General features: G+C 33.4%; 2 protein-coding genes across 5 annotated transcripts in view; one reads left to right on the top strand and one right to left on the bottom strand.

Moving 5' to 3' along the window:
• The window catches only part of LOC103571360 (dystrophin), a 257,760-nt gene that overhangs the window by 145,244 nt on the left and 86,890 nt on the right, over positions 1-25,626 (top strand). The window lies entirely within an intron of this gene.
• On the bottom strand, positions 4-25,626 carry LOC103572922 (uncharacterized). Its single transcript, XM_008551733.3, has 6 exons — positions 25,489-25,626; positions 25,180-25,399; positions 23,157-23,353; positions 22,020-22,308; positions 493-621; positions 4-438 (listed from the first exon to the last, which is right to left on the bottom strand). The coding sequence occupies exons 1-6, from the start codon at positions 25,569-25,571 to the stop codon at positions 262-264; spliced, it is 1,095 nt and encodes a 364-aa protein (XP_008549955.1). The 5' UTR covers positions 25,572-25,626; the 3' UTR covers positions 4-261.

The raw sequence follows: 25,626 nt of genomic DNA, 5'->3' as shown, positions 1-25,626 counted from the left end.
GTAATTTATATTGAGATTTTATAACAGTATCAGATTGAGAGACTGAATATTTAACAATGGGGTGATTCATAGTTTTATTTATTTGTATTTCACTTCTTATTTTATGCAACTTTAAAAATTATTCCTTCCTTATTTTGAATGGTCAACTTTGTTATTTAATTATTATTAAACAATATACAACCGAATATTAATGATTATCTTGATCCATTTATGTTATAGATATAACGTTAGTTATGGAAATCCCAGAATTTTCTGTCTTTGTTAATTGGGATCAGTATTATTTTTCGAAATTTTTTTGAAGCATTGGTTAGTGTCATCTAATGCAATGCCTAACTCAGTTTTGATTTGATTGAACTCCTGCATAGTTATTGAGAGGCGCCCGAGAAGATAGTTTAAATTTCCATCAATTTCAGTGATTTTTTTCGAAATTTCTGAGATCTGCAAGAAATATATTCAAAATGAACATGTACTTTGTCATTTTCAAAAACTCACTTTGTAATTCATTCCGTTTATCGTGATCATAGTTCCATTCGCGAAAAAATCAGTCTGAGTATGAAGTTGGTGCAGAATATTTCCATTGGAATTCATTTGTTGATACATCAAGTTCAGCTGTCGCCATACCTTAAAAAAAATATATTTAAAAAAAAAAGTAGTTTTAAAGTTCTATGAACTTTTATGGTTAAAAACTGATTTTTTCAATGAATCATAAAATTTTTTAAGTCATAATTTCTGAACTAGTCAACCGATTTATTTCATCTTTGAACTCGATCAAGATTGCCCATAGAAGAAGTCTAGAAAACCATTTGGATCCGATAAGACACACTAAAAGAGGAAAGTAGGATATTCCGAACCCTGTGTATAATTGCTTACTCGAACTAAAGGCGAGGCTAGTAAACACGTGGATACGGACGTCCTGCCTTCACTCGTGGTATGGATAGGATTTTCCACCAAATCTACACCTAAAAGCTTAATTTAGCCTTTATTTAAAGGAAAAATGGTGCGTGTGCTAATTTTTATCATTTTCTTTCTTATCAGTTTTCTCATAAAAGAAAGAATGACTTTCCTCTCTCAACAGGGCAGGAATGTAAACTCTCGGTGCAGGTATAGTGAAAAAGCTTTACTTTTACCACACAAACAAATATACAGATAACAATAATAGTTTAGACTAATATTTTTTACTTGAAATTTAATATTTTGAAAAAAATTATTGATCCCCTTTCTATTCTGGATTATTAATTCAACTGAAATAAACAAAAGTGATAAAGCTCTTAAATAGTTCCGTTTATTTCAAATTCTATTTCACAATCAAGGTCTTGCTTAGGGCTGCACTTAAGGTCGAGATTATATTGATCTTGTCTTGATCTCGTCTCGACTTATCAAGACGAGACTAAAATGATACTATAGGATGCAACATTTGTCACGTAGCGATTCAAAGGTGAATCGCTGCGCGCGCTTTTCCATCTCGCCGTGAATTTAACAACACCTCCTAGCTCAAATCAAGCGCATTTATTTATTATAATTTATTATTATTTAAATATTTATATTATTTTGATAGATTATTTTAGTATGATTTAATTATGCATTCGTTGATATTATTGTTTATTATGTTTATATAAATAATGTGATAATTATTTTGAATTTATGTACTTAATCAATATTTTTATTTCAGTCAGTAGCACGCGTGTGTGTAGAGCATGCATAAAAATATCAACCGAAGGGAGAGTAAATCGATATAGTGGGGATAAAAATCAATATTTTTCTCCAGCCACGTGGTGCACTGAAATAATTATTATGTTATCGTTTAAAGGGATAATAATTATTATGTTTATGTTGATAAATAGGAAATATTGTTTAATTTATTATTATAACATAACTCAGGTCGTTTAATGATTTTGAATATTTTATTTTAATTGAAAATTTCGGGTCCGAGGTCATGAGAGGGGATAACACGGGAGTGATACCTCTTCCTCGGAAAAATCAACGAAATATAATCAGAGAGGACCGGGATTTTGTAAAGATAGGACGTGTTGTTGTCCGTGATTATTTTTGAGTAAATTGTTCTGGCCCAGTAGCCTTAATGAAATAATTACAGAGTTAAAGTTTATTTAATTTGAATAATTGGTATCTTATTATATTAAGTCAAAAGTATAGTTTGAGTATTGTTTATGGTTAAATAGTTCCAGAAGTAAATTATTATCAACGCCGGTAAGTCAATTGTATCATCATTTGTTGCATCGGCTATCGCTAGTCCTTCAGTAGAGTTGATCGCGGTATTTGTTTCATAAATAATTGAACCTGAGTTACTGTTATAATAAGTTGAATATATTCGGCGTCCGTCACGGCATTTGGGTGCATATGTACGAAGACGCGTCGAGTAAATTCCTTAGGAGATCAGACAAGGATAGCGTATGTAGCTCCTTGTCTTACAACAGTACTTAAAATATTATTTCTCTGGGTAAAATTTATTTTATAGTTTAATGGTATGCAACCCAGTGTTGACAAATATATATTGCGTACCCGCGTCTTTCTCTCCCCAGAGTAAATAATATAAAATAAAGAAAAAGATTAGTATTGTTTTATTTGTTACAATCTATATTAATTATATTAGGTAAAAATTTGTAATTTATAATTTGGTTTCCCCAGTGGATAATTTAATAATATTATTTGAATTGAATTGATTATTATTGTAACCATTTGTTGAGTTTATTTAAATACATTTTGAATTGAATAATTTCGTAGAAGGAACCCAGTGATAACCAATATTTATTTGTTTGTTTCCTGGATATATTTAGTAGTAATTATTCCTTATTATTATTTTTATTCATTATATATTTGTTTGGTTGTCATTCCGCTTGCTGCATACATTCTCGCTCAAGATTTTGTCCCGTGATCTCTCCCCTGATTGGTTATAATTTTCGTCCGTTTTGTTAAAACGGGCTGGCGCCCTCGTGCAATAACCCAGCCTGAGGAGCTGGTCCAGGCACACCTTTGATTTATTTATAATTATTTATTATTTTTAGTTATAATTATTATCGTTATTTATAATTATTTTAATACACTTGGGTGACCACATACGACTCCAAGTTTGTTTCACGTCTCCGTCGTGAAAAAAAAACGGTTTACGTTATACATTGAGACCAAGACCAAGATCATCGAAAATCTTGCAATGCCTTGACAAGAGCCATAACAATGTGTTACATTCTGGCTTATCCAATCATTAGACAAAATAATTTTAAATTGACCAGGTTGACGTCGTTAGGGTGTCAATAGACCCCAGGTGCGTCAGCTGTTGACCTTCTTTTATTTTATTCAAAAAACTTAACGACTTACCATGGTGGAGATTATGGGCCCCATAAGTCGGCCCAAATAACCCCTCTCTTGCGTAGTTTCTTCTCCTCCGCCGGTGCGTACGCGTCCCTGCCGGTGGTCTGGAAATAGGCCTCGGAATAGTACCCGTAACGAGGGTCGTGGAATGGAATGCTTCCACTGGGTGGATGGACGGATGGAACGACCACGGAAACTAACTGCCAATGGTCGCTGATGCCAGTCCAGAAGGCCGGGTTTTCTCCTGAGACCTCGCCTGAGGTTGAAAAGACTGAGCTCTGGAGATTCGAGTCCTCCGTGAGGACAAGTGATTGTAACTGGCTGATCAGATCGCCCGAGCCTGATGGCTTAACAAGACATGAGCTCGATGGCTCAACAACACGCGAGCGCAGAGGCTCAACAACACCGGATTTTGATATCCCAATCGAATCGTTGGCCACCACTCGCGGTATTACTAACGTTACCGGCTCGATGAGGACTTCCTCAGATCTTATTCTCGGTCGACCTTGTGTAAGGTCCGCGATAACGCCTTGAAGTACGCGACCGAGCTGTACGGCACGTCCTGATCTCCTGCTACGTCGGCCTCGAGGCATGGAGGTTGTTATGATAGGCGGTGAAGGAGCCCAAACTGCTGGTTAGCGCTCTGAGCAAAGGAAGGGTGGAACAGCTAGTAAGCGCTCGCCCCTTATAAGGTTCTCAGACAAAAATTTATGTGAAGGTTTAAGTTGGGTTTTATTCCTTTAAAACCGATGGAGACAGGCGGATCAGTCAGTTAATTGTACAGAGTTTCGTGCTCTTTGAGATCTCGCGATCAACTGGCTGATCCTGCTGCTCTTCGACTAAATACATTCGTCAAAGTGGTAACGATGCATCTCAGGTTTCCTATGAGAGAATCGTCGTGGCCCGGGTCTCATGCGTCGTCATCTGTTTAGAGTATCCGCGAGCCACGGCGATTCTCTTATCGCAAGAGATTTCCGTTACATTGTTGGCGATGAATAAAATAATATCACCAATAAAGTAACGATTTATTAATTTGTTATCTATTTATGATTTAAAGAAGTGTCAAACTGTTTATTCGCCTACCGTGGCGAATAAATAATTCGAGACTTCTAAAAAAAAATTTCTAAAATTTTTATTTAAATTTAATTAGAGCCAGAACGTAACAAATGTAATAAATATATGTGAAATAGTTATATCAAGATTTTGTTTTCACTCATGACTCTAATCCGACAGTTAATTTGTGTCTGTTGACTTTTCTGTATATATTTAGTGATTAAGGTTATATTAAATACCATAAGTAAATTATTTAAATCAACTAATTATGTTAAATAAATATTTTTATTTAACGAACAAATGTAACACAGTAAAATTCAAAATACAATAAAAAATGCTTAAATGCGTGTATGCAGTTCAGCGGTATAACTTATTGTGTCCCTACGAATGAGGTAAAGACGGAAAAATCGATGTTCGACGTAGATTGCAGAAATTAATCGATCGCTTCGCATTGTAGCAACGCTACAGAACTCCCTTTGTTTTTTTTATTTAATACGCGATAATTAAAGTAATGGAATGTTTACAAATGATATGAATGATTAAGTATGTCAATTTATGAATATAATACAGTGATGAATTGTTACTTTGTAAAATAAAAACTTTTTTATAAAAAAAATGAAATCGCGTAAAATTGTCAAATACTAAACCGCATTTGGCATTTTTGGGTCTCGGTTGCTGTGTTATTATTTGGCCTGGAGTTTGTTGTTATCATCGTCGTATCAACTAAATCACCTCGTAAACTGACTTCAATCTGTCTATTGAAATCGCGATTTCTCGTCCTCGAAAATCGACAATAAAATATTTATCGCGTCGAGTTATCACAAGATATGATACCTTCGTACGGTGGTAAGAAAGATGAAACAACCTGGTCGTTGCGTACCAGTACCTGACTGCAAGTACTAAGGTTCCTGAAACAGAAAACAGAATGATTGCCGTGACGTGACATTTCGGCCATCGCCAATGAGTTAAAATGACGTTTTAATGTATTGACAATGTCATGAGGCGTAGTTTTGTTAGTGGAAGTAAGTAACTCACCAGGTAATCGGATAGGCTCACCGTATACTAATTCAGCCGGTGTCATCTGTATGCCGTATTACTATGCAGCGCGTAAGCCGAGCTAAACGGCTGGTAATGCGTCATACCATGACTCTTGATGACACAAAGAAGCTTATTTTAGCTGACGGTGTAAACGTTCGATGAAACCATTGGATTGCGAGTGATACGGCGTAGTACGCAGGTGTTTCATTCCAGACATTTTCATTAGCGATTGAAATAACGACGATTCGAATTGCAGACCTTGGTCCGAAGTTATACGTTTCGGTACTCCGTGGCGTGAAATCCAGTGCAGCGATAGTGCATGTGCTATTATCTCTGCAGTTTCCTTAGATAACGGGACAGCCTCAAGAAACCTAGTGAATCGGCCGATGATCGTTAAACGCTGATTGAAGCCTCTTGACGTTTTTGAAGACACTAAGTCGATGTGTATGTGCTCGAATCTCTCAGTTGGAAATTTGAAGTTAGCGATCGGCGATGATACGTGTCTTTGGATCTTATTTTTCTGGCAATCAATGCAAGATTTAGCCCATTCACGGCAATCTTCTTTAATCGATGGCCAGACGTATCTTTTAGAGACCATTTCTAGTGATCTTTCGATTCCAAGGTGAGCAAGCGTGTGTAGCGAGTCAAACATTTTTCTCTTTGACAGTCCAGAAACGTATGAACTCACTTTACTTGACTCAGTCACAATACAGTGCAGGCCCATCATCGAGTTGTACAGTCTTTTAATTTAAAGCAGTTGTTTGACGTAACAACTGCTGAAGTTCATCGTCGGTTTGTTAAGTGTCGGCAAGTTCTTGCGACGGTATAGCAGTAAATACTGCTTCGACACCTGACAATGTGTCAGCGACAATATTGTCGGTACCCGACACATGTCGAATATCGGTGGTGAGTTGACCGATAAAATCGAGTCGACGAAATTGCTAAGACAATGCTCTTTCAGTGCACTGTTCGTAAGCGTGCTGAAGCGGCTTGGGATTAGTGTAGATCGTAACATGCCGGCCTTTGAGGATATCCCGAAAGTATTTTACGGCTTCATAGATGACGTTCAACTCGCGGTCGTACGTCGACAATTTTTGACTCGATGGGCACACTTTTTTACTGACAAAGTCGTCGAGATAACGCGATGAGTATTCATCGATCAGGGTTCGATTGTTGAGTGGAAGGTAATCACCGCACGGCCTCCATTCAAAACTCAGCTTGAGCAATTTTGAGTTTATCTGGAGCCAGGCGTCTTGCCTTGCACGAAACTGGCAGTCCAGATGGCGTTCGAATATGATGCACCGTTGAATGTTTCTTTGTTTCATTCCGAGTAGCGTCAGGTTGTATAATATCGGTAAATTATGTCAATAATTCCATATACACAGAATAACGATCGACTGCTTTAATATTCGTTTCTACCGAGGTCGTGTGAGAATTTCCTGGAGTCAGTAAACCAGTTATGCCATTACGAAGAAATTTTCGTTTTAGGTCGACTAGTAAGTCATAATGACTTACGAAGTCTGCACCTATAATCAGTTTAGTGACGTCAGTAATTATAAAATTCCATGAGAATTCACGGCGAAGTCCAAGGTTCAATGCTAGCGATTTTAAACGATAGGTTTGAATTATCGAGCCATTTGCGGCATACAATTGATAACCTATGGGTGTACTGATTGATTTCAGCCAGCCACGTGGAAAGACAGACAAATCGGAGCTGGAATCTACAAGATATTCTGTTCCTGTAGTTCGGTCTCTGATAAACTGGAATTACCAGCTCAAATTTGGCACGCTCGGTTGTTACCTCGTGCGTTGAAAATTGCGCCTCGACCTGCGCAAACCATAACTTTGGGTCTTCCATACTGAATTGGAATGCTCTAATATTAACGTCCATATTTAATTCTATTGAAGTCAACGACGACAATCCCGGTAATTGATATTTAAATGTGTCTTCGTCAGATGACTCAGATTTTCTTTTCTTATCACTGTTGGTTTCAGAGACTGACATCACCTATCAAAAATGTTTGTAATTCGGTACTGAGCTACTGAAAAATTATTGATGACGCACTGCTCAGGAATGTGTAGTCGGTGATTCAGCCTAATCCTCGACGGTATTTCCGGCATCAGAAAGAAAATTATACGCGTCGTTGCACGATAAATAAATCACAATTTTTTATAACAGCTCGTGAAAACTTTTATCACAACTCGATTTGAACTGATGGTCCCTCGAATTAACACTGATGCGGCATAACGTCCTAAGATACCCGGCCATGCACCCGCAGTGACAAAAAAAAAGAACTGCACAACTATAAAACATCACTGCACTAATCATATAAAAAACAAATTCACACAAAAATGACACTGAATATAAAATCACGGTCTCGCTGAGTGATCGGCAACGCGAGAAAACGGTGTGACAGCGCGTGGAATTTTTTGCACACTGTGTAACGCACGTGTTCAACGCTTCCCTTAAGAAGAGATCACGTCGGGATCACTAATGTAGTGGTTAAGGTAATATTAAGTATAATAAATAAATTATTTAAAACAACTAATTATGTTAAATGTATATTTTTATAAAACGAACGAATACAATATAGTAAAATTATGATATAACCGGGCAGCAGTAGTTTACGACGTGAGAGTGCGGCTCTCTCGCTGTCTCGGTCTTGACCTTTGTCTTTCTCTCTCTCTCTCTCTCTCTCTCTCTCTCATCGTTGGCTGAGTGCTAAGTGTGGCTGAGTTCCAGCGCTAGACCTAAGGGGATGATTTCACGCAGCAGGTGACCGTAAATCGGTCAGTGCGCACAATTAGGTAAGGGTCAACGGAGGTTGGCGTCTAAGACGAGCTCACCTGAGACGACACTCAAGTTCGAGACTCGAAACCGATTAGTCGACAACAAATCTCTAGCCTCTGTTAAATTGATTATTCGGTTTTATAAGTGTTGTTTTTCCAAGCGAAAGATTTATAATTAAGTATCTCTGGTTCCAACCAAACTAAGTGTGTGTTTGTGGGTGAAGTTTTTGTTCATCGCTGACTCTTCGCCAGGTCCACGACGAGGATACCCAGAGCCAAGGAATTTACCAGGCATCGACGTCTCCAGATATCCAAATGCACCGTTAGCCGATTCCATCCGTAAGTGGACTCGATATTCTAAATCTTTCATGCTGATATATATATGTATATGTATATATATATATATATATATATATATATATATATATATATATATATATATATATATATATATATATATATATATATATTGTGACGTTATTTTTCGTATGGGGGTCAAATCAAAGTGAACGTCACAAACACCAACTGATTTTTACTGTATTTACGAGCATGGTAACTCAAGACTTAGAATTTAGCGTACAGGTATTAACGATTTTAATACAGATTTTTGATTTAAGTTATAGTTTAAGAATTAAATGTGGAGTAACGTTTAGCTATAGTTATGGGTTTAGCTAAGAAAAATTAAAGTAAAGGATTAGAATCTGAGTTATGGAAATTTAATATGGAATATGTTTTGAGATGTAAAGTTGAGATAATGATAAAGTTTGAGTTTTGGTTTACAGTTTGGAATTTTGAGTATGTGGAGAAGTCAGTGTTACCGTAGAGCGGGACTTGAGTTAGTCACCCGGTATCATCTGATGATAGAACCTAGTTCTATCCCTATAAGACTTCTTGGTAGATTGCAGAGGTCTAGCTGAAATGCTAGCGCTCTAGTATATAAGGAATCTGATGGATGCAGATTGGGATCAGTTTTGAGTTTTGGTTTGGCAGGCCTCAACAGTAATATTGTGACCGTTGCTGTTGTGGAAGCCGTTTGGTCATTTTTAATTGCTTTTGTCTGACAGCCCTCAGAGGACAAGTCATGACCACTTGGACCGCTGAGGAAGTCATAGGTCACTTAGTTTTAAGTTTTACGATCCCAGCTGAAGTCTGTTCCAGGAGAGCAACTACCAAGGATATCCATACTCAAAGTCAGGTTTAGTGAGTACGTTTGGTGAGGTATAAGCCTCCAGTTATCGATGTGGTAGAGTTTGGGAATTGATTTATGGCTTTAGAATATAGAGTTCAGTTATAGATAATAATAAGATTTAGTTTTGGATTTTGATGATTGAGAAAACACAGGAGTCGAAGGGAGACCTTCGAAGAGTACGGACGTGAGCATTCAGCTCTGGTCACTCGAAGTGAGCAGACGTGTCCAGAAATGGCGTTACAGTTCATGGCATTGCGGAAAGCTACAGATCAAGAGTATTGTTACAGAAGTATTATTGAAAACAGTGTAAGACGTTACTCGATATTTTATTCCAGTAGTAATCAGGTATGAAATAATTATTATAATTATCAATAATTATTTGAGTTCGAGTCAGAGTCTTGAGCTATGATGCTACTGTTTTAATTAAAGAAAATATTTAAGAACTGAGAGAATTATAAAGATATTGTAACAGTTAGAGTCATGTTTACGATTTATTGTTAATATTATTTTATAAATAATTATGAGAAATATGGTTAATTATTAAACCAATTGTCGTCTAATTGACGTCAATCTTAGATCCATGTACGTTAGTTTTACTTGTTTTGTTGAAGAGAATGTTCTAGAAAATCGGCTTTGTAATTTATTGTTCTAAGTTCCTGAATATTAGTTGATTGTAAATTAGCTCTAGTAATTAATTAATTTATTTTTAATATATGGATACGCATCGATTAGATGTCACTTTACCTTTTTGTTGAGAGTAATTCGATTATTATTAGATTCATTATTTTGAATTGTTTGTGTGAAGCTACAGGATTTTGTTAACTGTTAAATAGAGATTTTAGATTATTTGCTGTTTAATAAAAATTGCAAATTCACTGATAATCTACATGAATTTGGAATGATGTAACCCGGACCACTACCTCTCTCCATAAACCTACACACTGAGCGACACCATGGCATACCGTAACTCAGTTTTTAGTTTTCCAGTCTCTGTTTTTGTTTTTGCTTATAAGTTGTGAGCATTTTGTTAAGTTTTAGTTTTTATTTAGTTGCGTGGTTTTGGTAATAATTCCACAGATCAAAAATTATCCGGTTTTTATTTATGCGTAGTTTTAAGATAGTTCCACAGATCAAAAATTTATCTAATTCTTAAGATTTACTGGTTTGGTGATTCCAGTGATAAAAAAATTACCTGGCGCCCTGATCGTATTGAGACTAGAGGCTAAGGATAGAGAACGAAGTTTGTAGCGCAAAGGAAATCCGGGCGTATTAACGTATGCTTGAATGGATAGATTTTTGTGTTATAATATATATATATATATATATATATATATATATATATATATATAATCGCTATTACATGACTTTGCAGTCACAAATAATTATCATTCAAATCACAGTTACATTCTAATTATCTTTTACTTGTTACTCATCACTTGACTATTTTTAACTTCCCGCTAAGAAAATCGACGATTTTCAAAAATTTCGGGAAGTTATTGTTTTCACCCCGATTTTCGAAAATCGAGTTTTCATCAGATGTCGACGTTTTGAGGTCCTAGGAAGCTATTCTGACTATTTTCAGAATGATGTCCGAGTGTGTGTATGTGTGTGTGTGTGTGTGTGTGTGTGTGTGTGTGTGTGTGTGTGTGTGTGTGTGTGTGTGTGTGTGTGTGTGTGTGTATGTAAACTCTTTGTAACTTTTAAACTAATGAATCGATTTGGATGGTTGAGGTGGTGATCGAAAGAGCTTGTTGGCCATCAACTTTCCTGAAAATTTCAGATTATTTGATCGAATAGACTCGAAAATATTTGCGAATTACGAAAAAAAAAAATTTTTTTTATTGATTTCTCAAAAACGACTAATACGATCGACTTCAAAATCTTATCATCTCTAGTACTCAATAAAACGCGTCGATTGCCACCTCAAACATTAAAATCGGATAATTCGTTCAAGAGTTATCGCGGGAGAAAGAAATAGTGAAAAACGGTTTTTTCCAAATATTTTCGAAACGACTGACGCGATCGATTTCAAATTTTAATCAGCTCTAGAATTTAATAAAACGCGCCGATTGCCACGTCAACTATCAAAATCGATTGATTAGTTCAAAAGATATCGGCGTTGAAACGTTAAAAAAAAACATTTTATGTTATTTTTTCCGGATAAATCATAATATAACGTACTAAAATGTGCCTGATATCATACCAACTCATCTTTTTTATGGTTTCTTTCGATTATATAATGTCATTGAACTTGGTTTCTAGTTTAAATCATATTATCAAGAAAAAAATCGATAAAACGTCGTTTTTAATATTTTTATCGGATATTTTATATTTTATTGTTTCTTACATGAGTCAAAACTTATTTAAATTTTGATTTTGATCCCTGACATTGATTTCTGCCTCAATCAGGGACTAAATTTTAAAAACCGCTTCATTGATGATTTTCGATTCTTGAATTTTCAAACTTCAGCATAACAGGTAACTTGTTAGAGCTTGAAAAGATTGTAAAAAAACAATTGCATGTGATAGCATTTTCGAGCTCGAAGAGCTCGAAAATATATCTACACTAATGTTTTCGAGCTCTTTGAGGTCGAAAACAGCGGGAAGTTCTGGGGCGGGCCCGCAGGGGTCAACAGACGCCCAGATTTTTTTTTTGTATTCTGTATTAATTTGTGTGGTTGATGTCATCATTTAATCCACTCAGTTATGTCTATAATCTTAAAAATCAACAGCAAATTTTATTTGTGACTGCAAATCATTCAGTTTACGACAAGACTCGGCACTCGACTTGTTTCTAAATTCTTGCTCAGTTCAAAAGTACGTACAATATGTCGCATAATAAATTTCATTATGAATTATAATTTACATTATAAAATAATTGTTAAGTCTGTGAATTCTCAATTGTTAATAGATTATTGCTTATCTGCGCTTAATATATGTCATTTAATTCACGTGTATAGTGCTGTGTAAAATTATAATAAAACTCTACTGAAATCAATTTCATGTAAAATGCGCTCTGTAAAATAAACTTATGCTCGATCATTCTACAAGATCTCTATTACAATTATACTATACTTATAAATGTGCTCTGGTAATTGTTCTTGTGCTCAACTATGTACTCAATACTATTATCTGTGATATAATTTTATTAAACATGCACAATACACCAAATGAGTGATATATTATTTCTTCCACCATCCCGATCCAGCACAAATAAATATTCAGTGTAATTAAGTTTAAGTTAATATTTTACAATCAACAATGCTGTGAAGCAGATAAATATTTTATCAGAGGCATTTATAAGAAATAGGAAAGTTTCTCAATGTGTTATATTATTGTAACAAATTGAGAAAAACAATTATCGCTTGACGCAGAAATCGAACCCAGACCGATTCGGCGTCGCGCAAGAGCTTTACCAACTAAACCTTTCCAGTCTTTGCCGGGCTACGTTTACTTTGTCCACATCTATTAAGCTACACTCTGGTCTTACGGTTAGTCATATTTTTCAATACGTTACGCGTACACCGCGTAATCACCGTGAAATCTCGGTGAATACACCGTGGAATCACGGTGAGTACACCGTGTAACCATCGTGGAAACATGGTGATAACATGATAAGAAACCCACCGTGTAACCGCCGTGGACCCACCGTGATTTCACCGTGTTTCCACTCCCAGTGTGTTTCCAGGCTGATTCAAAACCGTCAGAGTAATAATAATATATTTCCTTTAAATATATATTAATAAGCATGCATTTAAAAATAGTCAAATAAATAAGATATTTTTAATGCATTAAAATACTTATTCATCGCTGACGATTTCTCTAAAAAAATGTCGATGAATAAAAATAGATAGGAACGATTGTACGATGTTACGTGTGAGCGTACACCTTAGTGTTTTTACTGCGTAACCGAACTTACCGTGCCTAGCTCAGCGTCTCTAGAAATTCAACAGGATGTTATAAAAGGTGTGGTTCGCTCAGTGAAGGAATGACTATATGTGAATAATATGGATATTTATTTATTGGGCGTCCCCAAATATGGGAGTACTCAGTAAAGGCCCTGAGAGTCTCTTTTACAAATCTAAGATAGCATAACTCATACGGACACAAATACAATATTTTTATTCAACAATGGCGGCATTAATTGTATTCTTATAGTGATCTGTTTTTATAGCGGTAAAATAAAGGAGATACAATATTTATGCGCAAGCAGACGACTATTCGAATCAGCTTAACTATGGTAACTAACACTTCTTCTGCAATTGCATCCTCTGCCTCGAAAATATCCCTCCGCCGTCTCCAACAGAACTCTTTTTTTCCCACAGTTAAAATTGCCGACCACGCCTAACGTCTCCCGTATGAAAAAGCAATATATGAGCCTCAGTATAATTCAAAATATATGATAAATTATATGGAATTATAAGAAGTCATATATGGAGCTATATAGAAAATTTCGCCAAAATATTTATGATTTTATAATTTGCAAAATATATATCGGTAATATATTTTTTTCACATGATAACTTATAAGTATTGCTTATAATATTTTATACTATACTTTAAGTTAGATGATAAGATATATAATGTAACTATATGACTGACATAATATTTTTACATCTATATATATATACCCTCGCGGTTTAGAATCACGGTGGCTACTGAGCGAAAGTTAAATCTGTTATGTCCCTGTTAAAATATTAAATAATTTATTAAGTTTATTTTTGATTTTTAGAAATCTATAGATTTCTAGGAATAACTTGTTTCGGGGGATTCACGGGGAAACATGGATGTGGAATTTTACAATAATAGATATTTCGTGGTTTTAAATTTTATTTAAACACATATTTAATTATTAAATATTTGATAAAAATTAACCATATTAAAATTATTCAAATTCATTTTTCGATTATTCTTATTTTGTATAACATTTCAAAAATCTCTAAATAGCATAAAATTATTTTAATTTCACAAATTTCAATTATTCTTGAAAATAATATTATTTCATAATTCACAACTTAAAAATTATTATTGAGATTCGTAATATTTTGTAATGTATTTGAAATTATCGGACTAAAATTCAATTATTCAGAATAATATTTGAATTAAGATATTTAAATTATTATTTAGCTTCGTAAAATATATTTTTAATTCTCAAACTGGAATTAATTATGTAAAGTTATAACGTTCTTCTCTATTTCACGCGTCCCACGGCGGAGTGTGGTTGGCGCTCAATAGCCGTTATGGCTCTCCGTTGGTTGAAAACTGAAAATAAAATAAACCCAGAAAACAAATGTCCCACCTGGAGATATCCTGAATCTCCCTGGACTGGCGGCTCTGCTCAGGCTGGGTTAAAAAACCTAGTTGGGCGCCAGTTCGTGTGCCCACGAACAAAAGTAACTCAAAATAACACAACGGAAAAAAATAAAAATTTTCTTTTAAATTACGGCTTTTTTTTATTTTACTCTGGGCTTTACTCTATTGTTTCACTCCGCCCGGTACTCAGCTTACAGCACGGTATTCGCGCCCACTTATATGTAATGTTTCGCCTTCCCATATGTTCTCTTTCTTACAAAATGGTGTACTTAATTATTTATCGTTATTTTCATTATTTTCAAATTTATATATATATATATATATATATATATATATATATATATATATATATATATATATTAATTTTCCCAAATATGTTTGCCAATTATAATATATATTGTTTACATTTAAATACATATATATTTCCTTATTTGTCAAACATATTTATCTTCAAATATACATATATACAGCTGCACATAGATATCACTTTGCATTAGTTTTATTAGGTCTCACTTTTATAATATAACGTGGCGAGCAGCCCGTATGAAAAAACCGTGTACTGTCGATAATATATAAAAAAATATATGGTAAATAACTGAACATATATGGCAGCATAATTATTAATATTGATTAATATATGATTAATCATATATGTAATAATTTATACGTATAATATTATAATAATCCATGTCATTTATAATATGTGTGATTATATACATATGATATTGTATCTAAAATTATATGTCTGTTTTACATATTAATTTACAACGTAAAATATATGTTTCATATTATAAATAAATTTATAATTTCAATGTCATAATGATCCATGTAATTTAGAATATATGTAATTGTATACATATGATAATACATCTCAAATTATATTCTCGTTTTATATATAAACTTATAATTTCAATATTACAATAATTTCGAAATTATTATACATGTATAAATAATTTAAAATATATATTCATACTGAAAATAAAAGGAACAAAAAAATATAAATAGTTGTAGTTATCATGTAACTACATAAAAATACTAAAAATATCATAGCTTACATCATGTATCATTAAGTATATAAATATATCATAAATTTAAATATATATATATATATATATATAAATATATCATATATTTAAATATATATATATATATATATATATATATATATATATGTTTACATATATTTGTGCAAATATATGTAAACATACATCTATATAAATATATATTTGCATACATTTATACAAATGAATATGAACATATATTTATATAATTACCCTTGCAGATTTGAATCACGGTGGAAACACCGTAGAAGTGTAAGCACCGTTGATCTACCGTGGTTACACGGTGGGTTTGTTTCATTTTACCACTGTGTATACAAGGTGTATCAACTGTGATTACGCGGTGTATTCACCGTGATTCCGCGATGGCTTTACCACCGTGTATACACGGTGTTTCCACTGTGATTACGCGGTGGATACATCATGGAACCATGGTAGTGAAATGGCACAAATAGCACAATGTACACGGTTTTATCATACGGGCTGCTTGCCGCGTTATATTATAAAAGTAAAACCTAATGAAACTAATTCAAAGTGATCCATGTGCAGCTGTGTAGCGCCTAATAAGAGTACAAGGAAATATATTACCTTCTGATCTAAGATATATCTATTTATTATTTGTTAATTAGTATTAGACGGATGGGCGTCAGCCCACCCGTCACACACGACAAATAACGAACATCAAAAGAATAGAAAAATGGAAACTAGTTTTTTTCGGATGTTGCGTAATCGCACTATATTTAAATTCAAATATAGCTGCACTCCTGGCAAATAGAGGCAGCACCTAATGGGGCCTAGTTTATAAATTCAAACTTGGATAGCGCAATGCGGCGCATGCGCATCTACTCTTTCCTCCCTCGTGTCGAGAAGACGGCCGCCATTATCGTTCGTTATAAATTGAAGTAACAAACACGTGTTTTGTATAATCTTTTCTTTTTGCACCCATCTCAACTAAATAATTAAAAGTTATTGATTCTCAATTTTCAGAGATAATCAAGTTTCATAAGAATATAATTATTCTTATAATTACTAGCATCAAAGCTCAGAAAATAATTTATTAGAAACTCAACAACTCAAGTGATTGACGAGCATGTTTCTCAAAAGGTTATTCACAAGGGAGACATCACAGGTTCCTTTTTTATTAAATAATTAATTATTACCAATGCTTAATTAAAATAAAAGACTCAATATTATGATTAATTAATTATCATTACACTCAATACTTCAATGCAAATCAGAGTTAACTTTCACTCAGTAGCCCCTGCAATCATGCTACCACGTGTTCAACAGATAAATTCAATTCCGTTCAATTTATTATAAACCCATTCAAATCAATTAAATTAAGTGAAGTGTTCAACTAAATTCAAATTAATTACTTCAATTATTTTATCAATTACTCGAGCTCAATTTTATAATTTGCATTCAATTAATTACGCATTCGTGAGCTCAGACAATTAACAGTATTAATAAATTAAATCAACGATTTAATTTTATAACTCAATGATATTATGTGCTGTGACAAATAAAAATATTTTTATAGTTTTTAATATGCGTATTTTTCCAACATCCCAACCACCAAACAGTCCTGGCATGTGGTTATTGAATTATTATTACAACACCGGAAATATCTGATAACTTGGAGAAACATCGTCCGACAGCTGAGGCAACTGCATCAGCGTCGAACGATGATAACAAACTCCAACTTTTGGGAATGAGGCTCTAATACCTTATCCCACTTTTCTCTAGGTTGTTGGCTCACGTAATGATATAAAAAGGCGATGTCCAATGCATCCCCCTCTCACATCAATCAGAAATTGTAACAGTGCGGTTTAGTACACGCAAGTGAACTCCCGATTTAATTTAATTATATTATTCTTTTGACTCGAAGTTATTTGTTGTCACGATTGGAGTGAGTGAAGGTGACGGGTGAAAGGGTTATTTTTGATTTATTATTTAATATCGGAATACTGAATTACTTCGTTCTATAACTCAGCCAAGGAGTTTGATTGGACATCACGTGGTTAGTGTGAAAACATATGAGTGATTCAGCACCGATTACCAATTTATAAATTAAAGTACGAAATTATTTTTATTCTGTCATCCAACCAAGGAATTCGACTTCATGTGGCTGATTTTAGAATACTATAATTTCGTATCTTTCGTCTATTCGTACCGAGCGGAAATACTATAGACCGTCCCGTTCAATGACCTACGTGGCGTTAGGGTAGATTCGGAATTTCTGAGCGAGAGGGATGTTGGGTCGGTGAATGTGGGCCCTCGAGAAGATTGTGTTTTTTCTCTGTCTTACTTATATTTTACTTTGATTTAAATTACTAGCACTTGAATGCCGGAGAAAAAGAACAGCAAATAAAGAGACGGAGGTATACAAAAACATGTGTGGTATATTGTTGTCTTAAATTTGACAAGAAATATTGTAATGATGGACTTACCCAGAAAGGTTGATTAACTTGTACACTTTCACTCCAAACTCACCAATTTGAATTTCGCGCACAAATGTATTACAATGCTTATGATAGTCTTATTTAAGTAGGACTTACATGTTGAATCCATCTCACACGAACGCACTGCACGCTAGACTGATAGGCCGGCTTTGATTTCAAGTGAGTTTATGATGATTTTAGGATTTATTAAAAGAATTAACTATTTCCGAACAAGGGCTCCGATTGCCTAGGCGGTGGACGTCACATGAAAGAGTCTAGTTAATTTCGGCGTGAGCGTAAAAGATTTTATTATAGGTATCCAACCTAAGAGTCCGGATACCTAAGCGTAGGACTGCATGAGGAACGATTTCAAAAATAAAATTACAAGCCGCGGAGTTGACGAATATAATTTCTTTTTTGTGACAGACACTTTAAATCTATGACATTTAGCGCCTATAGTCGGCAGCTAAAAATATTAGATAAGATACAGCTGGTAAAAAAGATACCTAATCGTTCTAATAGTGACGTCATCATCGGATAAAAAAATATTTTTTGGTTACATATGCGATAGCAAACGACTAAAAAATATGAAGTAACTTAACGAGCCATCTTGTCACAAAATTTATCATGAAATTAATTCATACACTTACCGGCTTTTCTCTACTTTTCAACAAATATTCGAAATAATCTTACCAAATAAATAAACGCGAGATTTATAACCTGCCATTTATAGGCACTAAATGTAGTAGATTTCAAATACACGGAAAGAATTTTTTGATAAAAATGACTCTGTAATTTCGAGTAATCCTGAGCCGTTGCAAAAAATTGGTATTTTTTGTTTTAAATTTAAATTTTTTGTTTAAATATTAACATTGCTAGGCTGTATTTTACTCTATTATTGAGTGATTTTTTAAAAGTCTTATATTTAATCGATTATTGTGAATATCTCATCTTAATCTATTAATTTTTACTCCATGTGATTAGTTTTTACTCCCCAATATACCATTTTTTTAAACCCATTAATTTTTCAATGAAAAACTGCTTCTAACTGGAATAAATTTTCTAATTTATGGAATTAATTCTTACTCTAAACTGCAGAGTAATATTTCAGCAGTCTCCGTTAATCTTCGGTTAATATCGGCTTCGATTAAATGTCTTTTATTTTGCTCGCGACAACTGACATGTTACGCACACAAACTTAGGCTTGGAAAAAAGACGATCTCTGTATCTCTCTATAACTTAATATGTATTTTAAAATTAAAAGAAAAAATTTGTATCTTTTCTTATTGAACATAATACGAGTAATTTTTTTTTTCTTTTGCAAAATATTTATATTAATTCATATTCTAAGGCAAGTAGATAGTTTTTTAATTTTTTATAGAGATTTCAGCCTATTCCTTGTAATTTTTATTGTAATTCAATATAAATTTTATAAATTGAATCATCAACTTTTTATCATAACCGACGAGTAAAAATTGAACTAGTGAGAATTTAAACAGCCGCTAGGTGTAATTTTTACTCGTAAGTATGAGTAAAAATTAATTTGATTGATTTTTACTCACTGAAAGAGTAAAATTTCGTAATTCAAAAGTAAAAAGTCGAAATGGCCTAAGATTACTTGATTTATAGTAATTTTGAGAATAAATAACATGGCAATATTCATATGAAAATTCTTTCCATGTATCTGTCACAAAAACTGATGTATTTATCTAGTACAATCGAGTCTAAGACACTCGTGTGTTGGTACTCGTCTTCGGCTCGGGCACCAATCTTCACACTCGCGTCTTAAACACGATCGCACTCGATAGATAAACTACTATTTCGTAGAATAATGATTTTTATTTATTTAACTTTGAAATAGAAGAATCGAATCTTGATTATCGAGCTAGGACCCCGGTTGCCTAGGCGTAGAGCGTCACGACAATGAACGTTGAAATCGACAGTGAGTCTTATTCGCTGATTTAGATAGATCCAACAAGGGTTTTGGTTATAGCGGTAATGACTAACTTTAATTATCTTTCCTGGGCTTATATATGAAAATTTTGGGAGAAAAGTGGGGCTAATAATATCGAGAGCATGAGAATAAAGGATTAGGTCATAATTTTGAGTGACTTATTTGTATTCTCGGAAACCTATGTCATCTTAGAAAATTTACTAATTGTAGGAGACTCAGAGATACAAACGGTTGATTCATTAGCGACCTAGTATTAATTACTTAAATCCATTAGCGGTACATATTTTTACGAGCGATAATTTAATTTTTAAGAAGAGATTTTAAAATTGACTTCTGATCTCTGTATTATAGAATAGTATGGAGATGATAGAAAATAACAGGAAATCGTAAATTTAAGTGACATTTATTTTAAATTTGGGCCTCTTAAAATTGTATCGTCAGAAAATCATCGGCCACCAGAGTTCATGGGAAACCGTTAGATACATTAGCGGGTGGATGTGAACTCTTTAATTCCATGAGTAGTAAGACCGAAAGAAATAAAATTTTGATTTAAATGACAGGAGCTCTTTACTCTACTTTTCGGTGCAATAAAATCAACGGTGGATTCGTGGGAACTGTAATATTCATCGATGTTGGATGTTGTTGAATTAAGTGCTCGGGTAATAAAAGTTAAGTCTATGGGAGAATTTTTAAGTTAACTTGGTTTGGACATTAAAATTTACTTAAGGCTCAAGTGAGAAATATTAAGAAAGAGATCAAAATAGCTCTAGGTGTAGTTTTGGCGTTTAGCATTTCACCTAGTAAACCGGCCACGCAGTGAAGATGCGCTTATGAGAGAGAAAGACAGATACTTGTCTATCCGTTTGTATTTACTTCTATTTTACTCTCTCTTTCTTTGCGCATTCTACCTTTATATTTTGATATCATAATTATTGTTCATTTCATCGTATTTTTATTTGATTCAGAGCAAGTCCAACACATTTCAAATTATTGGATGTGTCTTGAATTATGAAAATATTTAAAAAATAAAAATTTAATTAAGTTAATTCCGAGTTATTTGGGATTAAAAGTAATTTATCTGCACCGATTGTTACATTGTCAAATAGTAGTAAAACTCAAGTGTGTTTTCAACTCAATTCTCTGACTATCCCTGGTGGAAATTTTTCGGACTTCTGTCTTAAAAACTCAGTTCTAGAGTTCTAAAGACTTTTTCAGAGTTCTAAAGACTTTTTAAGACAAGTCCGAAAAATTTCCACCAGGGATCATATCTTACATGAATAAATCAAATACATTTATTCTTTAATTAACGACCAAGTTATTTCGAACTTTCGAGAATTACCCATGTATCCGAAAATCTACAGTCACGTCCAATTCAAATAACTCGCGCCGGCAAATCTCAAGCCGGCACGACTCCTGGACGTAACACAGTCGTTAAAGTGTTTTTGACTCAAGAAACGATTTATTGACGTAAAATATAAAATTCAAGTAAATGTAATACATGTTCCAAGAAAATTCTGGCTTTCCTTCTTTGACCCAAAAATTTTCTTGACTCAAGAAAATTTATATTCAGTCAAGATAGTTTTTTTTCTGTGTGATTTTCGAGATTAATACGGGACTTAAATTTTGAGTTCAAGATCAAGTCGAGAAGGAAAGTGTCAAGATCGAACCAAGATCGTTCCAATCTTGTCTTGTCTCGGCTTGAGTGCAGCCCTAGTCTTGCTATTATGATTAGTATGATTAGTTAAGTAGTATGATTATTTTAAGAAGTTTCGCACATCTTGGTAAAAAAATTAGAGATTATTTCGAATATTGTTAGAATTGAGAAATAGTAATAATAAAAGGCTAAAAAAAAGCTCATACCTGAGACATTTCTCGCTCCATTGTATCTGTCAAATTATTTTCCATATTTTTTTGACTATTGCTTAGATTCATTGTGAGAAAACTAAAATTTTTTTCAAGAGTATTGTTGATAATGAGGTTTTCACTTTTCATCGAATTTTCAACTCCAAGTAAAATTTGATGAACACTATATTCAACCATCTTTTTTGTATTCAATATATCATCAGCCATTGCCAAAATGAGAGCTTGAGTTTTATTGAGCTCTAATAGTTCTTGGTCGACAAAGCGAGATGGCTTTGCCAAACCTATCCTGTAATAGCATACGAATTCAGTTTATTAATTTGGATGCAGATATTATTTCAGAACATTTGAATTCTTTTATTAAAAATCTGAATGCTTTCGTAATTTCAATATCTGTACTTGTTTAAAAAATACAGTTCATCCGCACATGCTACATGGGCAAAAATTTCTCATTACTTTAATTTCTAGGCCCGCTTGAAAGAACACGGGTAACCTGTTTATGCACAGTAAAAAACGAATTGTCAAAATGTAAAAAAGCGTCAATTTAATACAACAGTATTTATCTTGTTTGAACCGTCGAAATCGTTTGATTTTTTAATACACAAAAACATTATTTTCTACGAAAGTAGCACTTCTTATATGTTGCTGTCACATCAACACACACAATATGTTAAAATAATCTCGACCATCACAAAATAATTCTTGGAAAATTTGTTACTTTCAACGCATACGTGTGTAACTTTTTCAACACTTACGAAATTTTAAAATAACATAGATAAGTGTAAATCGTTCGTCTTACACACGATATATGTTGATTTTAATGAATCCTTTTTTGCTCCGGCTCTGATTATTAATATAGTGAATAAACTCGTATAAGTTTGGTATTGGATTAATTCTAAATCACGTAAATAATTAAAATTAATAACATTTAAAGTAATTGACGTTCAGTGCCCGATAGGGGCTTATCGACACCCCAATGAGGCCCAACTTGGATTTTAATAACAAAAAACAAATAATTAAAAATTTTTTTAGATAAAACTGACAAATTTCAGTATCTCACAATAAGTAAATATTTTTCGGTATTATAGAATATATTATAAATTAAATTGATGTATTATAAATAAAAAAATTTTTTACTTAAGAATATTTTGTATACTAGTCGGTATATCGTTAACCATATTCATCAATTTATCTATCATTTGAGTTTGTTTCTCGACTAGTATATTGTGGTTGAAAAGTTTTTCCTCCACATCATCTTGCAATTTTTTAAAATGAACTTTTAGAAATTCCGATGATTCATCGGTAGTAGAGACTTGTTTTGGAACACTTGAAACCTGCAAAATAATTTCAAGAAAAAATGATTCATACAATATTTGTAGTGATTTTTCTTTTCTTGTGGTTACAAAATATACTGGCAGTTGAAATTATTTAGAGTTAAATATCTTGAGTTTTGTGAATATCATTTAGTGGAGAAGTCTCTGTAAACGAGTATATTTGTTTTGTTTCGGAAGCTGACAAATTCAGGTAATGAATCGATTTTTACGAAACGCTTGCGTTATTCTTTGAGATATCTTACAGCTCTAACGAAATTCTGATAAGTGTGAACAGCATTGTTTCGACCAATAACTGTTATTCTGAATAGACCTAGTATATTAATTTTTCATACATACAGTAGTTTTCAAACCACTGTTTAACACATCTGATAAATGTATGCATTCTCCATTCAACTAAAGACTAACTTGCTATCTACTATCAACACATTAGTTGTTTTAATACAAATTTTTGCTACGAACATTCAATTATTACCACTGGAAATTCATTCGAAATTTCAATCTCCTTCAAATCATTAAGAGTTATAATTTCAACATAACTTAAGTACTTCATTTCTTTATTAACATTTATCAAAGATCATTCAACTCCAGTAGTTTATTATTAAAATTATCGTATTTCAATTGGTTCACATGGATTATATAGAATGGATAATTTAAGTAGTGAAGATGTAAAGAGTATAATTTATGAAAGTATAATTTTTCTGCTTCTTGAATATTGTCCCGAGTTGTGCGTTATTTTGAATTGGCTTGAGTAAGCAGAGCAGCTAAAGGCTCGAAAAGTAGAAAATTCATCAGGGACTGAACAAGTGGATAATAGCTTGTTCGAAACTGAATGATAATAAGTTGACGAAACCCTTTTTTGGGTATTGAAGAGAAACTGCGTCTCACCACTTATCTCGAGCAATCTAATTACCAGCGCAGGGAGGCTGATACCGCGGAGGGCCTTCCCAAGCCCACTTCGACCAGACTCTTGTTATTTTTTCGGATGGTCGTTGTGTTCGGTCCAAGAGAGGTTTCGACTCATGGTGGCTATGGTTAGATACCACGCGCAATGAGGAGTTTTGATAATACCTCTGGTTAATGTCCACCTTAGTCGTCACTTGATTATATTTTTTGGCTAAGATTGTTGTCTGGGGTGAGGATAGGGATATGCCCAAAAAAGCGCGGAGACGGCCTTCCTTAAAATGGAAGTGGACTCGGTCCCGTTATATTAATTAAATTTCGTGAATATTGTAGCAAAGTATTGTTAAACTATAATATCGAAAGTTTCTCAAAAGTAGCAAAACCTAGCAATGAGAATTATATTAGGTGTAAGTAGTAAGACAAAAATAGAAGATATCTTAAATGGTTTGAGTTAAATGTCAATCAGACAACGAATTGTGTAACGTTGTTGTATATTAGTACATAAAATGATAAATAAAAGTACACCAGAATATTTATCACATCACATTGTTGGTCACGATAATTATTATAATACAAGGAACAAATTTAGACTAAAAATTCAATATTCTCGAGAAATAAACGGAAAAAAATTAGTAGATTAATCAGTATGGGAATTTCTATGAAGTCTTCGTAATTTATTACAAGACCTTTTAGAATTATTAAATGCCGAAAGCAGTGGAATATTCAATAATTAAACAAAAATTCGTCAAAGGTAGCTGCATATCAAACTAAATAATTGAAAAATTATTAGAATCATTAAGGGTCAAAATAAAAAGCTAATATCTAATCGGGACTTTTTTTAAGCATATTCAACAATATTTTACGTGATTAAGGAAGAAAATTAACTTCCATCCAAACCTGAACACCTTAGTACTTAAAGAGCTAACCTGATAATATAATTGTTCGAGGTCTGTAATCCTTTTATCTGACTCGATAAAACGGATTTGTATCTCTTCGAGAGCATTCATTTTTTTAGATAACAATCCAATAGCCTTTTTCATTTGGTCACCTAATTGGCGTTCTCGAACCTCGTGTCGCTCTAATTTTTCTGTATTTTCCCGCATTAGGTGGACAAGACTCAGCATAGCATCTTTTATATCTTCATGGCTAAAAGTGTAAAAAATTGTACGATTCATATCAGGAGAATATTCAAGTATATAATTTACTTGGTTAACGAATAACAATTATAATCTTACATAATTTCTTGACCTTTACATATAGAAAAGTAATAAATATTCAACCAGAGCAAGTAGATTGAGAAAACTCTAGATATATTCATAGTATAAGTGTATTCAATTTATTTAAAATTTCAAACAAGAACTTCCACACTTGAT

Source organism: Microplitis demolitor, chromosome 1 (assembly GCF_026212275.2).
Source record: "Microplitis demolitor isolate Queensland-Clemson2020A chromosome 1, iyMicDemo2.1a, whole genome shotgun sequence".
Taxonomy (NCBI): domain Eukaryota; kingdom Metazoa; phylum Arthropoda; class Insecta; order Hymenoptera; family Braconidae; genus Microplitis; species Microplitis demolitor.
Note: the sequence above shows the minus strand (reverse complement) of the source record. Positions and strands in the feature narration are given on the sequence as shown.